General features: G+C 40.1%; 2 protein-coding genes across 4 annotated transcripts in view; both read left to right on the plus strand.

The window, feature by feature from the left end:
* Window positions 1-2,408: 2,408 nt before the first annotated feature.
* The window catches only part of CPNE1 (copine 1), a 36,312-nt gene continuing 21,341 nt past the window's right edge, over window positions 2,409-17,379 (plus strand). Inside the window, exon 1 of one of the 3 annotated variants that reach the window (XM_016213165.2) lies at window positions 2,409-2,478. The gene's annotated coding sequence lies outside the window, so the exon portion shown is untranslated. Of the gene's footprint in view, window positions 2,520-7,774; window positions 7,837-17,379 lie in introns of those variants that run through there. The other 2 variants (XM_016213166.2, XM_016213162.2) reach the window with 2 other exon arrangements.
* Window positions 2,489-17,041, plus strand: RBM12 (RNA binding motif protein 12). The gene is made up of 3 exons (XM_087818764.1): window positions 2,489-2,519; window positions 7,784-7,836; window positions 10,721-17,041. The coding sequence occupies exon 3, from the start codon at window positions 10,743-10,745 to the stop codon at window positions 13,551-13,553; it is 2,811 nt and encodes a 936-aa protein (XP_087674890.1). The 5' UTR covers window positions 2,489-2,519; window positions 7,784-7,836; window positions 10,721-10,742; the 3' UTR covers window positions 13,554-17,041.

Here is a 17,379-nt window from a genome sequence, read left to right on the forward strand (position 1 = left end):
CGCGGGCAGGTTAAATAGCCATCTCAAATGGGTGAATAAAGAAAGTTATTAAAAAGGGATGGGGATATCCAGAGGGAAGGGCTACACAGCACTGAGCCAAAGGGTATTGGGTCCATGATGTCAGCAGAAATATACTTGGGACAGTGAAGCAAGGAAAGAGCACAGAAGAGGCAACAGGAGAGCCTGGGCTGGGCTGCTCTGGCTCACTGAGGTGTCAGAGAGAGAAGGGGCCTTGGAGACAGGGTCAGGGGGTAAGCCCTGGATGAGCTGCTACTGCCCATTGCTCCCTGGTTGCAAGTCTCATGGAGTCCCTTTGGAGGGATGGAGATGGCGCTGGCATGTTCCCCTAGTGGGAAGCACTCTGGGTCCTTTGTCCTGAGTGTCTTTATCTTTCTTGCCTTCGGGAATCTTAGGGGAGGTGTCACGGGAGTGTCTCAATAAAATATTCATGAGCTTTCCAGGTGTGCTCTTTCAGGGTCATGGTCTCCACTGATTGGTCAGTACCAGGGCAGGGGGTCATTAGTCAATGTATCAGGTCCTGAGGCAGCCACTTGTCTGGTTTTGCTGCTTATCTGGGCCTAGAGCTGAAATATAACTGAGGCCTAGATGTTATCATTAGGGAGAGGGTCTAAACCCTATGGCCAACCATATGCTAGGGGAGGACAGGTTACCCTGGGGACAAGGTTCTTGTTTTCCCAGTTTTGCCCTTTGCTAGGCATCCAGGGCTTCCTGCCCTGGTGAGTCTCTGTACCCTAATTTCTGTACCTGGGCTTCTGTACCTGGCCCATCTAACACTATACACCTGGTTTATGAAGAGCAGACAGGCTCTCAGCTAATCTGAAGAGCAAGTTGGGGTCCGAGGCATTATATACCCTCCTGCCTATAGGTCTCAGAATTCCTCTGCCAAATATTTTGGCAGAGATTAATTTTCAGGGTCCCTTTTTACTTAGTTGTGGCCTTCCTGGAATTCATGAGAAGCACCTGGCAATTTTATCTTGCCAAGCCTTGAGACTACTGGCTGTTCTGCTTAGGGAGTAAAACTGCCCTTTTTTGCCTCATCCCTCCTTTTCTGCATCCTCTTGTTAGGGAGGCTTTTAACCATTTGCTCTCAAGTGACCTTGCTGGGGAAGCTAATCGCTTGTTATTTGCAGGACAGCTGCAAATTGCCCACAGTTTGGCCTTGTTTTAACTTTTCTGTCTCAGTTTCCCTATTCCTCCTGCCCTGGAATCCTGTAACAAAAGTATAGATTTGGTTTAAAAGTGGGGCCTGGCCCTGGCTCAGTTGGTTGGAGCATCAGTTGGTTGGAGCATCACCCCAATACACCAAGGTTACAGTTTCCATCCGGTCAGGGCACATATAAGAATCAACCAATGGATGCATAAATACATGGAACAACAAATTAGTATTTCTCTCCCCCTCCCTCTCTCTAAAACCAATAAAATAAAAGTGTGACCTAGTTTGTTCGCTTTTTTCTTTTAAATTATGAGAAAGTTTATTTAGAAAGTTACAGAGGTAGTAGAAGCCAGCCAACTGGGCTGCATAGGCTCAGGAAACAAGTGGCAGAGGCTGGAGAGGGGCTCTGGTGGCTTAGGGGAGAGAAGGGCCAAGGCGGGGTGCGGAGGGAGGAGGGGAGGGCTGGCTGCGCTCCAGAGAGGAGATGGGCCAGGCCTGGTTTTTTTAACTTGCTAGTTTTGGCCCACAGGGCCAGCACCAGGAATTCTGCACACATGTCTCCCCAAAAGCTTGTTTAAGGTGTGGAAATTTGCTCCCTGATTTTATTAGTTTACTCCTCTCTTTGGACGATTAATTAGACTATGATGACATTCATGAAGCTACAGGGTATAGGCAAGGTCAGTGGAGCCTGGGCAGCCTGGGCCAAAGCAGCATCAGAATGATTTTCCTATAATAAAATAACACGGCTGTGGCGGGGTTAATGAAGACTGGTGGGTGGGGCTCCCCTGGCTGAAATTTTTAAATGGAAAAAAGAATCAGGTTTTGGTTCTTCTGTCAGGGAATCATCACTTGAACTAGGCACCATTTCGTAGTCCTTTTAATTCTCAACAATCATGCGAGGTAGGTATTATTTCCCTCCTTTTGCGAAGGCTTACAAAAATGAAGCAATTTGCACAAGCCCCTTAGCGAGGGGCCCGCCCAGTCCCCGCTCAGTCCCCGCTCCCGTCCCACCACCAGCACCCGCTCCCCAGGTGCGGCTGGGGCGGAGAGGAGCGCGCGGCGGACTGCGGCTCCTCGCCGCAAACCCGGGCAGCTTCCGGGAGACCGCCCGAAAAGGTGAGTGCGCTTGCGCCGTCCCGTCCGTGACGTCAACCTTCCCATCCCGCCTCTCCCGGAGCGCGGACCTGCGGAGCGGGCCGGCGGCCATTTTGTGAAGCAGCGGAGGAGGTGGTGGCTGCTGTGGGCTCCGGAAAGCCGTTCGCGCAGGGGCTGTCGGCCGCGGGGCGGAGGCACTCTCGTGGGGGGTAACTCGGGTCTGGGTTCGGGTGCCGCGCAGTTCTCCCCGGTAAGACTCCCGCAGCCCCGGAACGGGCGGGGCTGTGCGGGGCTCGAGCCGCCCCTTGGTGGCCCGGGGCGGGGCCTTCGGAGGCCTCCGAGCCCGCCGCAGCGAGCGCCCCACACAAAAGGGCCGGGCATGGCTTCTGGGGGTCCGGGGCGCCACTTGCACCTCTGAGGCCTGAGAATGACGCAAGAGAGGACGAGCCTGCTTCCTGAAGTGGGGACGAGGCAATAGCGAGGACGTCCCTGTGGTCTGAGAGGGAGGAGGCCAGAACTGGGTAGCCTAGGGGCAGTGAAAGCACAGCTGCATCCCGAGTGAGCAAGAATTTCTGTGCCCCCAAAGAGGGCAGAGATCAGAACTCCATTTCTGTGCTGCGAAGTGAGGAGATAACCATAGTGATCACACTCCCTCCGCCCCAAGTGGAAAGGAGGCCCCTGTGGCCTCTCAGAAAAGGGACTATAATTAGGACACACCTGTGGGAAGGAAGCTGTAAACCGGTACTTTCCTGTGAGCCTAGGAAAGAAGTTTCAGAAGTGGCCCATTTCGTGGCCCGAAGGTGGAGGGGGTTGCAGTTGAAATGCTTCTCAGGCCCAATGCTGGGGCGGGGCTTACCCTCGAGGGTATCCCTTGGGAGAGCCTCCAGCCCTGAAGGAGGAGGAGGTCCTATGGGGTATGGAATGTGGGTGCTTTTGATGGAGAGTGAATTGAGTTTCTCTAGTGAAGGCTGGTCTCGTTACTTTGCAGCCACATGAAGTGGGTGGGAGGAGCTTGGAGGATCTACAGGTTAGTGACGGAGATGGACACTAGTGCAGAGGCTTAACTGCTAGATTGTAAGTGTATGGGCTTTATGTGTGCCACCATTGTGCGCTTTATAGTGAAAAATCTGAGGGTCTGGGTGAGGGTTATTCTGTGTTATTCAGCGCTAAGCCGTATGCTGGGGGTTGTATAGTGAGAATTCCAGGCTTTGTAGGAGAGACTTCTGGACGCTAAAAATCCTCCTCTGGCTCCAGGATTCCCACAGGTGACCTGATGTAAATTGGGGTAGTTGGCAGGAACCATTGTGTATTATTCAAGAATAGGGTGATGCCATTCAGTATAACTGGAAAAAAAAAGTGATTGCAATTGAAGTTTTGAGGACACTTGTGACAGGAGTGTATCTCTTAGAGCTCCTTGCTTGACTGGTTTCAGGTGGTGTCTTTTTTTAATTTTTTTGGCAAATGCAGTATTAGGAACATGAATTGCCTTGGACTTTGTTATATAGCTTATATTGTTAATACATTTCAGAGCATTTCCAGTTGAAAAAGTCTACAAATCTGGACATACAGGTCGATCTTGGTTTTTGTTTTTGTTTTTTTAAATTATAGAAATATAATACAAGACTGGTTGTACTTGTTTTTGAAATTTGGTAGCTTTGATAGAATGGAGGATTTTTGGACGTTGTGGAAAATAATTGTGTTAAGGTATTTTCCAAGAGTATTAAAAAGAAGTTGGGAAGAACTGCTACAGGTGGTTAAAATAATTTTATGGTAATTAATTTTTGAAGAAAGTGAAATGTTTAGTGTGTTTATATAAAAGTTGAGGATGTGCTCAGTATTGCTGGAAAATTTTTTTAACAAAACTGCATTTTTATATCACTTTTATATGCTCGATCAAATATTTGATTATTTTGTTTATAGGTTGTAATGCATAATTTCTGTTTTTCTTACATTCATATCTGTTAGGTGGAAAATGTGAAACTTTAGAAACCATTGTGGTAGTTACTTGGAACATATTGTTATGTGCTAATACTAGTATACTTCAGGCTTCTTTCACTTTCTTTGACATGCCAAATGTTTTGATTGTTGCATATTGAGAGTTTGGGGCTCTTGGTATAATTTTTAGATGTGAAACTTGATTTTGTGGGCCAGTGTGTTTTAGGTGCTGAAATCCAGTGACAGTTTCATACTGTTTTTATTCCATTTTGTAAAGACCCACTTCATCATTCGGTTTAGATGAATATTTTTTGTAGATGTTATAGGAGAACTTCTTAGTGTCAGTAGTGGTTGCACAAAAGATGGTTTTAGACATCCCTTCCCAAAATGCAGGGACTATGGTCCATTTCTGTATTTCCTGTCTGGCCCACAAGTACTTAATAAATGTTCATGGAATAAATGATTATTGTTAAATGTTTTAGTTCAACTAAGAAAAATAACTTCACCTGATTTGTAGTTTTATCAGATTTTATTATCACCACCCATAGACCTTTTGGTTTGCAGAATTTAGTTCATTAAATTTAAGGCCAGCTTATAAGATCAATAGTGCAGGTGAATGGGGTCAGCTAGGTTAGAAGTAATATTGTTACTTTGAAGTTTAAATCTAGTAAAATAATGAACATTTTTGTTGGCATTTGGGGGGACTGAAAAATAATATTATAGTCTTTTTGGCAAGAGGAATAACTATCGTATTTAGAAATGTCTTTTGATTGGCTGCCTTTGAGTACTGACTGGAGGTTAATGGGAAAGTTGAGTAATGTGCTATCAAAGGGGTATATCTCCCTCAGTGTCAGAATTGTTTTATTAAGAATGATCTCAGAATCTGAAATGTGATCCATTTGGGGATGGGAACAAAATCGAGTGGATGAAGCTGTGCTGTTGGTTGGTTGGTTGGTTGGTTGGTTGTTTTTTTATTTATTTTTGTAATGCTTATCATAATTTGATTATGCTGCTTATAGTGTTATGCCCATTATGATTGGTTCTCTGTTGCTCATCTCTGAGGTGAATATTTGAGGAGTACTGGTTTTAGTTTCTTTTAAATCTGAAGAACTTAGCTGTACTGTACCCTGATTCTTGTTGATTAAAGAGTAATTATCGGACAAAGTTAAAATTCACTTTTAGGTGTTTATTACCAGATGAAGAGTGGAAATGGTTAAGTTCTGGTTTGTGCCTTGGCTTCCTGATAAAAGGGGATTGTTGTCAGACATTTTATTCTGAAATTCCAGGTGATTGGAATGACTAGTAAATAAGAAAATTTGTCCTGTCATAATTTTTGTAGCAGATTTTGTAATTTGCTCATGTATGTATGTGGTACTTGTAAAGCTGAAGCAAGACCACTGTGTTAGGACTAATTCTTTAATATAAAGTGGAAAATTTTACTAAGCAGCCTTCTTTGGATCTTCTGAAATGTATCAGGGGACTTAATAGCAGATCAGGCCCATTTTCTCCTTCCCTACCCTTATGCTCTAGGCATAGGTAAAACATGTATTTGCATAGAATTCTTTCAGTCTTATCCTTCTAAAATTCACCAAAGTTGGAGGTGATTGGAATGGATTTTTTATCTTGATATCCTGCATTCCATTGCTAGCTGACATTTAGAACACAGGAATGAGTAGGTTTCCTGGAAAATAGCGGTGCTTTTATTAGATTATTGTGTTGTTCACAAAGTGAGGCGTAGAAAACAAAAGTACTTCAGTTCTCAGTTTATATACCTTGCCTATTTGAAGGTGGAGGTGTAACAGCAAGAGTAGTGAAGTTCTGGGCTTCTGGCCTGAACTTTCTTTGTACTTCCTTTTGGTATGGGGTGAGATTGACTTTCCCCTTTGCTGAAATAGAAATCCACAAATTTATGTCTAGATTGATTTTGTTTTTATTTATTTTTGTTTTATTTATTTTTAAGATTGATTTTGTACTTTACATTGAACACGTATACCTTGAACTAGGCATTTGACAAGTTCAACTGGGCCTCTCAAGTTTTCCTGGTGGCATGAGGTGTTTCCTCTTTGTTAAAATTATTTCTGGCAATCCTATACAAATTTCCGGTAATAAACCTAGTATGTTCCTTTCCAGATGGACATAAGGTGCTTTATTGGTTCTGCGAGGGAAGAGGCTAAAGAACTTGTTTCCCTCACCTCTAGGGCACATGTCCTGGCCCCACACATCTTTTGAATTGCAATCTCCAATAATGGATGTCTGTTTATCACAAGTGCTTATCGAGAAAATTACCCCAGTTGTTTAGCCAGTAACCTTTATGTAAAGCAAGTTTTTTTCTGTTTCACATTTCCTTTTGTGACCAGTTTAAATGAGTTTGAAAACTCTTTAGATTTCATTAGGATTGATTTATACAAAATAAAAGATTAATACAATGCTGTGGGCTTTTGAAGGCATTGTTTATAAGGTATTTGCATAGCTTTTTGTGGCAAAACAATCTCGCTGTTCTTGAGTAATTTGAGTGGTTGTCTAGAAGATGTTTGGCTTGTCCTTTAGAAAAGTTTGGAGTAACAGTAAAAATTTTAAATGTTTTGCTTTTTATGATATTAAGCTCACTGATGGTATCTTGATCTTGAAAGATAATAGTTAAAAATGAGCATCATTGTAATAGTATTCTGTTGGTAATCTTAATACCTAACAGTGACAATTTTCTTCTACTTTATTTCTTTGAATTAAAAAATGATCTTTTGAATCCAGTTGCCTGATCATTTGGTCATTTATATTGCTTTTGAATTGTTCATAATTTCACCAGTTTGGGATAAATTCCAGTGAAAGAAGAGTGATCTGTTTTTACTTTGGGAAGTACTCTTAATATGCCAGGTGTTTTTAGGGATTTTAAAAAATAAGTTTCTTGGGACTCCTACGGTGTTAGAAGAAAAAACACTTTTCCTTAATATTTTGAACTAGGAATTAGTCCTTATAGCCAGATCTGTCTCTATTTTTTTATGTTTGATGCTATTTTGGTGTAAAGGACAATGTATTAAAAGAGTAATTGCAATAATTTTCATGAGTACCCTTGAATTGATTACTTAATTTGTCCAGGAACTGTTATTGTGTGAACTTATTATTGTGCTTTTTCATCAGAAATTTGGTGAGAACGTGAGAAAATAGGTTGTAGTTGGACTTGTGTTATGGAGTTTTCTGGACTGGTTTTATCAAGTGATAAAAGCACTTACCTGCTGTGAAGCTGAGAGCTTTATGACTGTTTTAGTTTTCAGTCGATTGATTCTTGGGCTGATTTGTGACACATTCATGATGTATGTAAATATATAATGTTTTGAGAAATACTCAAATTTTAAAGCAATACCGAGTAATAAGCATGTGTAGGATTTGGTACATATCTCTTCTTCTTCTTCTTCTTCCTCTTCTTCATCATATGCATTCTAATGAAGTTCTCTGGTTTCAGACTTGCCTTGGTAATGTACAGTTCAGTGTGGCCTGTGCGTGTTTTGTGTTTCCTGCATTGATTTTTGCCTCCGTTTATTCTCTATTGCAGTCTAAAAGTTGGTTTTAATTGGTTGCCCACAGGATTGACATGGCCTCTACTTCTTGTTAAGAAAATACATCTCTTGTTTTATCAGGTAAGAGATTTTGAATAGAGGGTTTGCTTTAATACGAAATAAAATGAGATAGCTTATTAAGTAACATGAAAATATGTGTAGTAAATTGTGGATATTTTTTTAAACAAGCTTATCTTAAAAGATAAAACAAGACAGGGATGGTGGTGGGATGGATTGGGCACCATGATGGAGGAACAGTTGTTGCTTCCTTCAGGGGTCAGTTTTATATGGATGCATTTCTCCTACTGAATTCCTGATTATTAGGCAGTAAGTAGCTGGGTTTTTCCCCCCCTCAGTAGCATTTAGACTAATTACAAGTACTGGTGCTTGTTATTGGTATGTTTTATTTGTTTGTTTGTTTGTTTAATATTTCTTAGACGTATAGGCATAGATAATGGGTCATATGTTTTAGAATACAAATTTTGACTTTAATGGAACCCCAGTGATTGGAATCTAGCCCTCCTATTAAATAACTAAGGTAGGCTCCAGATAGGTTGAAACGATGTATCTGTCAAACAGGTACTTGGTAGTGGAATAGCACATCTTGTTTCATATTTTTCAGAACCTAAAAACTTTTCCTTTTTGATGTCTTTATGAATAAATCTTGTGCTCTACTTTGGTTTAGTCTTCAGCCCTTTTCTAGCTGGTAATCTGGATAGATGTTGAGATGTTGAGTATCATATTTTCATGTGTGCCTTGTACAGACTTTAACTAAATCCCTTCTTTTAGCAGCATATGGTTTGAAGACTTACTGTATATGTCCCTTTAACCTTGTGTTCAATTTTTGTGTTTTTGGGACCATATCAAGTCCTAATTTTTATTGTCCCAATGCATACTAACATCTCTCAAGTTGTTTTGGGTACATAGAGTACCCATGATGCTTCCTCCATATGTAGTGATTAAATGATTAAGCATTTTTTGAAGTTGAAAGGGAATGCTGTCTCAGTTCTGCTTGCATATAGCCAGTCAGGAATGTAATTACTCGGAAGCTTCTTAATGAACTTCCTGATAGACTGCTAAATAGCAAATGAGAAAAGAGTCTGTTGGTGTGATTGTTTTTCAGTATATTTCTTGTCGACTCTTGCAGACCAGTTATAAAAACTTCCCCCCTCCGCCAGTTTTTAGTGTTTATAATGGTCTCACAGAGAGCATTTTCTGTTTGCTAGTCCACCTTTCAGGATTAAATTTGAAGATGGAGAGAGTGTGTGTGTGTGTGTGTGTGTGTGTGTGTGTGTGAGAGAAAACTGTCAGGGCCAAACATACTTCTCTTTTCTGTAGAGCAGTCATAATATTGAACTACAATTACAGATTTTTTTCATTGAGTTAGTATTCATATAATATCTAACATTGAAAAACTGCTTTCATAGAGTTGTAGAGTTCTTAGAGCTTGCAACAGGAAACTTTGCTCTTCTCATCTCATTCGAGAAGATAAAACCAAAGCTCAACTGCTTTATATTTTCCCTAATGTCACAGAGCCAGTTTAATAGGTTTATATCTAAAAGTTGACTTTTAAGATGGCTTGGGCAACACCCTATGTTGTTGACCACATAAAGTTCAAATTAATATTTTTTCCAGTGCCAAGAATTTGTTTTGTGTTGCTTTATAAAGGCCTGCCATTGGCATTTACTCTTTGAAGCCATAAGAACTGAAATACTGAAATTTTACTTAAATGTTGGAGAAACTTTTTAAAAACATTTTTAATTGATTTTTAGAGAAAGGGAGAGAGAAAAGTGGATGTGAGTGTGAGAGTGAAACATTGATCATCTGCCTCCTGCACTCTCCCTACTGGGAGATGGAGCCTGCAACCTGACATGTGCCCTGACGGAATCAAACCAGCAGCCTTTCCATGCACAGGTGGATGCCCAACCGAGCCATACTGGGCAAGACACTTTTTTTTATTAGATCAAAATGGACATTATCTAAGGATATCAGCAAGCACCCAGAAATTCCACAGGAGTTATGGTGGGCCAGAGACTAAGTGATCACTGAATAAAGTTTATATTCTAGTTTTTCTAAAACAAAACATACCTCTTTTTCATTATCAGTTCTTCCCTATGGGAAAAACAAGACTTTTTTTTAATGGAGGGTTTGGGAATGAGTCATTGGACCTGAATTTTAATTAAAACAGCCATGGTGAATGGCACTGTAACCAGGTTCTATTTTTTGAAGTGAATATAGGTAACTAAGATTTTGGCTATTTTATTCAGTATTTCTTTTAGATTCTTAGCATGTATTAGCCTTGTTTGTAATAATAATTTTATGTGTAGTTTTCTTTAATAAATAAAGCTGCAAGGAAGATTGAAGAGTTTTAGGGTGAAATATGGAGTCAGCTTTCATTTGAGATTTGAATCTACTTTAGTGTTGGGTATTATTTGTAATTAATTAGTTTTCTGTTTCTGTTGGATTTTAGATTGAGCCATATAAAATGACACTGAAAATTCTATGAAGTTGTCAGGTTTATAAGGAAGATGCCAAACTATTTTTAAATATTAACTTTGATGCATCCTTTGCATGTTTTTCCTCTATAGATTGTTAAATTTGTTTCCTGATTTGACTTACACATTCCTTTTAAATCTTAAATCTTACTTGTGGTCTGAATGATTTAATTGGTGATTTACTTTCCTATGGTTGTTTTTTTCCTGAAACTTTTGAGTCTTGGGACCGAACTTCTAATTGTTTCCAGAATTAATTCCTTTTGGAAGTTGAAATTGTCTAGGTTTTACATTGTAAATGGCACATGATACTCCGTTTTTAGAATATCCAAGTTAAAAAAACCCACGACATTGCTTGTGATAGTTTGAGGGATTATTTGAGGGCCTAATGTGGTAGCTGGTCATTCTTGTAGCTAAAAATTTGGTGTGATGAACAGGAGTCTGACCTGGCCGTTGCCTTTTCTCATCTGCAGGTGTGTGTGGTTTCAGCGCAGCATGGCTGTGGTCATCCGTTTGCAAGGTCTCCCGATTGTGGCGGGGACCATGGACATTCGCCACTTCTTCTCTGGATTGACCATTCCTGATGGGGGCGTGCATATTGTAGGGGGTGAACTGGGTGAGGCTTTCATCGTTTTTGCCACTGATGAAGATGCAAGGCTTGGTATGATGCGCACAGGTGGTACAATTAAAGGGTCAAAAGTAACACTATTATTGAGTAGTAAAACGGAAATGCAGAATATGATTGAACTGAGTCGTAGGCGTTTTGAAACTGCCAACTTAGATATACCACCAGCAAATGCTAGTAGATCAGGACCACCACCTAGCTCAGGAATGAGTGGCAGGGTTAACTTGCCTACAACAGCACCCAATTTTAATAATCCTTCACCCAGTGTAGTTACTGCCACCACTTCTGTTCATGAAAGCAACAAAAACATACAGACATTTTCCACAGCCAGCATAGGAACGGCTCCTCCAAATATGGGAACTTCATTTGGGAGCCCAACGTTTAGCTCAACCATTTCGAGCACAGCCTCTTCAATGAACACAGTCCCACCACCACCAATTCCTCCAATCCCAGCAATGCCATCTTTACCACCAATGCCATCCATTCCCCCAATACCAGTTCCTCCTCCGGTACCTACATTGCCTCCTGTACCTCCTGTGCCCCCAATTCCTCCAGTCCCTTCTGTGCCACCCATGACCCCACTGCCACCTATGTCGGGCATGCCACCCTTGAACCCACCACCTGTGGCACCTCTACCTGCTGGAATGAATGGCTCTGGAGCACCTATGAATCTGAACAATAACCTGAACCCTGTGTTTCTGGGTCCATTGAATCCTGTTAATCCTATCCAGATGAATTCTCAAAGCAGTGTGAAACCACTTCCCATCAACCCTGATGATCTGTATGTCAGTGTGCATGGAATGCCCTTTTCTGCAATGGAAAATGATGTCAGAGATTTTTTTCATGGGCTCCGTGTTGATGCAGTGCATTTGTTGAAAGATCATGTAGGTCGAAATAATGGGAATGGATTGGTTAAGTTTCTCTCCCCTCAAGATACATTCGAAGCCTTGAAACGAAATAGAATGCTGATGATACAACGCTATGTGGAAGTTAGTCCTGCAACAGAGAGACAGTGGGTAGCTGCTGGAGGCCATATCACTTTTAAGCAAAGTATAGGACCCTCTGGACAAACCCATCCCCCTCCTCAGACACTTCCCAGGTCAAAATCGCCCAGTGGGCAGAAAAGGTCAAGGTCAAGATCACCACATGAGGCTGGTTTTTGTGTTTACTTGAAAGGGCTACCATTTGAAGCTGAAAACAAACATGTCATTGATTTTTTTAAAAAGTTGGATATTGTGGAAGATAGTATTTATATCGCTTATGGACCAAATGGGAAAGCAACTGGTGAAGGCTTTGTGGAGTTCAGGAATGAGGCTGACTATAAGGCTGCTCTGTGTCGTCATAAACAATACATGGGCAATCGCTTTATTCAGGTTCATCCAATTACTAAGAAAGGTATGCTAGAAAAGATAGATATGATTAGAAAAAGACTGCAGAACTTTAATTATGACCAGAGAGAAATGATGTTAAATCCGGAGGGGGATGTCAGCTCTACCAAAGTCTGTGCTCACATAACAAATATTCCATTCAGCATTACCAAGATGGATGTTCTTCAGTTCCTAGAAGGAATTCCAGTGGATGAAAATGCTGTCCATGTTCTTGTTGATAACAATGGGCAAGGTCTAGGACAGGCATTGGTTCAGTTTAAAAATGAAGATGATGCACGTAAGTCTGAACGCTTACACCGTAAAAAACTTAATGGGCGAGAAGCTTTTGTTCATGTAGTTACTCTAGAAGATATGAGAGAAATTGAGAAAAATCCCCCTGCCCAAGGAAAAAAGGGGTTAAAGATGCCTGTGCCAGGTAATCCTGCAGTTCCAGGAATGCCCAGTGCTGGAATCCCTAGTGCTGGAATGCCCAGTGCTGGAATCCCCAGTGCCGGAATGCCTAGTGCCGGAATGCCCAGTGCCGGAATGCCCAATGCTGGAATTCCCAATGCGGGAATGCCCAATGTGGGAATGCCCAGTGTGGGAATGCCCAGTGCAGGAATGCCTAGTGCAGGAGGTGAAGAGCATGCCTTCCTGACTGTAGGATCTAAGGAGGCCAATAATGGACCTCCATTTAATTTTCCTGGTAATTTTGGTGGGCCAAATGCCTTTGGGCCACCACTTCCTCCTCCAGGATTAGGAGGAGCCTTTGGTGATGTTAGGCCTAGTATGCCTTCAGTTGGAAATAGTGGTTTGCCTGGTCTAGGACTGGATGTTCCAGGTTTTGGAGGTGGACCAAATAATTTAAGTGGGCCAGGATTTGGAGGGGGGCCTCAGAATTTTGGAAATGTCCCTGGTGGCTTAGGTGGCCCCCCTGGCTTTGGAAGTGGCCCTCCTGGTCTTGGAAATGCCCCTGGCCATTTGGGTGGGCCGCCAGCCTTTGGGCCTGGGCCTGGGCCTGGCCCAATCCACATTGGTGGTCCCCCTGGCTTTGGATCTAGTTCTGGAAAACCAGGACCGACAGTAATTAAAGTGCAGAACATGCCCTTCACTGTGTCTATTGATGAGATTTTAGATTTCTTTTATGGTTATCAAGTGATCCCAGGCTCAGTTTGTTTAAAATACAATGAAAAAGGTATGCCCACAGGTGAAGCCATGGTGGCCTTTGAATCTCGAGATGAAGCCACAGCTGCTGTCATTGATTTAAATGACAGACCTATAGGCTCAAGGAAAGTAAAACTTGTATTAGGATAGCTGTTCACATCAATTCTTTGTAGGGTAGATATTCATAGTGCTGTGATTAATGCATCCAGATTGTTTTCCTAGTATTTCCAGGTTAGAACCTGTGGATTGTTTCAATTGCATATAGGTTGGTTTCCATAACATAGAGCATTGGTTGACTGTTTATAGAAGACTCACCACCAGGATAAACAGCTGTATGTTATAGTAAAACTGTCTGGAGAGAACACAAAAATGATTTTGGCTTACCATTAGAGAAACAATTTGTAAAACTCATGATGACATAAAGCTTATCAAGGAGTCTAGATTGGTTTTGTTTTGTACCATATGGGATGAAGAAAATAGAATTGTCAATAGAGCTCATTAAGGGTGCTCTTGCCAGCTGCTGAAAAATAGAAGTTGGCTGCTCTTGCAATTTGGTTTAAAGCTGGACAAATTTGCTTTGTTATAGGGTCAAAGCTTTGTCTAAAGTCCTCATTTTCTTTTAAAATTAAATAAAATCTCTGTATACAGATTCACTGTATGTACCTTTATTGCTTTTTGAGGGTTCTTGCTGTATAGACAGTCCTGCTCCTGAAGTTGCTGCTTTGTTTGCCTAATTGACTCATTTGTAAATGAGCAGAACTGTTTTTGTTGTTTTTTTTTTTTTTTAAATATGAAACTCCACACTTGGTTTGTGCTATAACCTTGAACTTTGATTTCTAATGTCACACTTAAAACTGGAATAAGATTTTGCCACAAAAATAAAATATGGAGTTCTCTACCTACCAGAGCCTTTTTGGTTTGACTGCCAACTTTTAGTTCAGTCAGTTTGAAAATTGTTCATATTGTTTGGATGGCATCAAAAACCAGAAGCTGCTTTTAATAATCATTGTTTAAGATTCCTGATTTGAAGTCCTGTCTGTGATGGACTAATGTTCTGGAAATTTCCTTCTGTCCCAGATTTATGAAATTATGGCCTATAACTAAACACAGAGTCCATTCATAAGAAGGAACATTATTACATCTAGGTTTTTAAAACTGAAGTTGAAATTGTTAGCTGTGTTAACAATAGCGTTACAGAATAAAAAATCTCTAAGCTGGTTTGTAGATGGATATGCATTTAATCCTGTCACTTGGAGGCTTTTGGTCTAGTTGTTTGATCAGGAGCCTGTTTACAAAAATTCTTCGTAGAGTGTAAGTGCAGCTGCCAGAGGGGAAAGAATTGAGACTCCTTGCCCTTTCATACTTTTTTCTTTGGCATTCAGGTCACTAAGGCAGTAGGACCACATGGGTTCTGGTCACTAGGTGTCCTTGTCATGAAAACATTTGTCTTACAACGTCCTGCTCACTGCCACAAAGGCTCTACTTATGGTTACTTTCCTTCTTAGTTAAAATGTTCTAAAGAGGTGTCACATTATCTTGTAAACATGGATGGAATGGGAGATGGTGAGATATCATGAAAAACAAATTTTGGCTTTTACATGGGCCTCTGTTTTGGTTTAAAACATCCCCAACATTTCCTACAAATCAAAGTACTTACAAGGGGGGTCAGCCTTTTAAAAGAAGTATTTCCTGAAAAAGAAAAAAAAGTGCCTTTTTGGTATTGCAAGTCAGTGGAACACTGAAATACAGCGTCGTGTAATTTAGAGTTAAGAGTGGCAACAGTTTCATTTGTGTGGTAAGATTTGGAAAGCCTTTTCATCACTACACTCTTAGAGGATTGACAGTGCAGGATTTTTGTTTAGGAAAAGGATTGGTGAGACTCAAAAAAGACATGGCTGTGTTGTGGGTCTTGAATTTCATGAATACAAATTTGCTTTGACAGATCACTAGATACTGCCCCCTCAACTAAAAAAAGCAATATGATGTTTGTATATGCTGTTTAATTTTTCTGTTAAGTAATCATTTCTCATTCCAAGGACAGAGTGCAAAAAACTTCAGCACTATTTATAGGAATTTTATTTCAACTGCAGATTATTTTCCTCACTGGAAAGCTGACAATTTTTATTTTAGAAACATTGGTTGTTTGAAGATGAAAGTCTTTTATTTTTTTTACAATTTATTTTGGTTATATGGTCATACATTCTTATTAAATATTTCATATACTTTATTACAACTATTTTGTTATTTCTACATCTTAGATAAATGCTGGAAAGGAAAACTTGGTTTTATTGTTCATTAAATTAAATTAAGAAAATAGTGGTTGTGTAGAAATTGGAGAGAACTGTTTCATATTTGGTTGAATCACAACAGTGCTTTTCTTGTTGTGAAATGTAATTAAATGCTTTGCCCTTTGGAATTTGATTTTTGTATATCTAAGACTTATAACATATTACATAGTGCTAACTGCTAAGCACACTTCATCTTGTGCTGGGCATTGGAGTTTGAGTTTTAAAAAAATTCTTAAAAATATGTTCTGTGAAACTATTCATGCCTCCTTTTTGCACATTTTCTCATACAGACTAGGTTTTGGGTGATAATGAATTTACATTTTCTTATTTGCTTTGTATGGTTTGAAGGATTTGTAAAGCTTTGCTCAAAGTTGTGTGCATTTGTAAACATATTTACAATTTTATGTGTAAATTTTATTGTCTGTTTTGGTGACTTACATTAATGGAAGAGAATCTTTTCCATTAGGTTTAATGTTTCTCTATCCTTCCCCTTCCCCCAATACCAGCTGAAGGTTGGGTGGGTGTGTGTGGGTGTGTGTGTGTGTGTGTGTTTTAGTTGAAAGGATTAGAGAAATCTACAAAATGTATTTTATAAGTAAACAAATTTGTAAACTTTTTCTGAACTTCAGTGAAACATTTAGTTCACAAGCAAAATTTGGAGGTTTGTTTGTGTATACACTGTAGTTTGGATGTACAATTATTAGTGGCTTTTTTTTTTAATGCAACACTGTTGAGTGAAATGTAGTTTCTAGCTTTGTGCTCCAAGTTGTCAAAGCAATGCAATAACAGTGAAAATTGCTTTATATTTTCAGTAGGGAACTTTTTATTCAAAATTTCAGAGTACTATTTAGCATAATCATGTCAAGTTTAAGGCACTGGATAAAATCTAGGGCTGTGTATGGAAGTAAGCAAACACATTGAGTGGAAATACCTTGGATAAAAATAAGGATGCATGAAATCCTTAATCAAGAGTCCCTTTTATTGGATTCTGACATTGTGTACAAATGTGGGTCAACGTTTAAAAATAAATCCACTCATCAGTTTCAAGAACATTTAAAAAAGAAGTAAAGAAAATGTAAAAATTGTTGTTAGTCAAACCTTCTGGAAAGAATTTCGGGCAGTAATCACTTTTAAAATTATTTACCACTCTTGCAAAATTACCACATTTAAATTGTTCTACTGGCAGTTCTATAGTGGTCCATACTTTAGAAACCAAACACAATAAAATGACTCATTGCCAATATGGCCAAAAATTGCCTGCAAATATGGCCTTGGCATTATTCAGCAGAGGTTTTTGTTTATAAAGGTGAAGTCTTGGATACTGTTCAATAAACTCGTCACAAAATAAAACAGGCTGATGATTTTAATGCTTTAATTGCACAAGAGTACTCTAAGGAGCTATACCATCCGTTTTTGTTTTTGTTTCTGTTTTTTTTAACACCTGAAAATACGTTGTGCCCCTGGAAAGGTGGATTTGGTGATCTTGGAGGTAACAATTGTGCTTATCCTTGCTCACTAATGCAGAAGTATGGAAAGAAGAGGATACCTGGAACAGCAGGGAGGAAACTTGATTCTAGGTCAAATCTGTGGTGGTCACCCTGTAAGACTTACATTTTATTATATGTGTTTTGCTAGCAAGCCCAGTTCTTTATGTGAACTCAAGAAACCAGATGCTCCTTTTCCCTGGT

Source organism: Miniopterus natalensis, chromosome 7 (genome assembly GCF_054644295.1).
Source record: "Miniopterus natalensis isolate mMinNat1 chromosome 7, mMinNat1.hap1, whole genome shotgun sequence".
In the NCBI taxonomy this organism is placed as follows: domain Eukaryota; kingdom Metazoa; phylum Chordata; class Mammalia; order Chiroptera; family Miniopteridae; genus Miniopterus; species Miniopterus natalensis.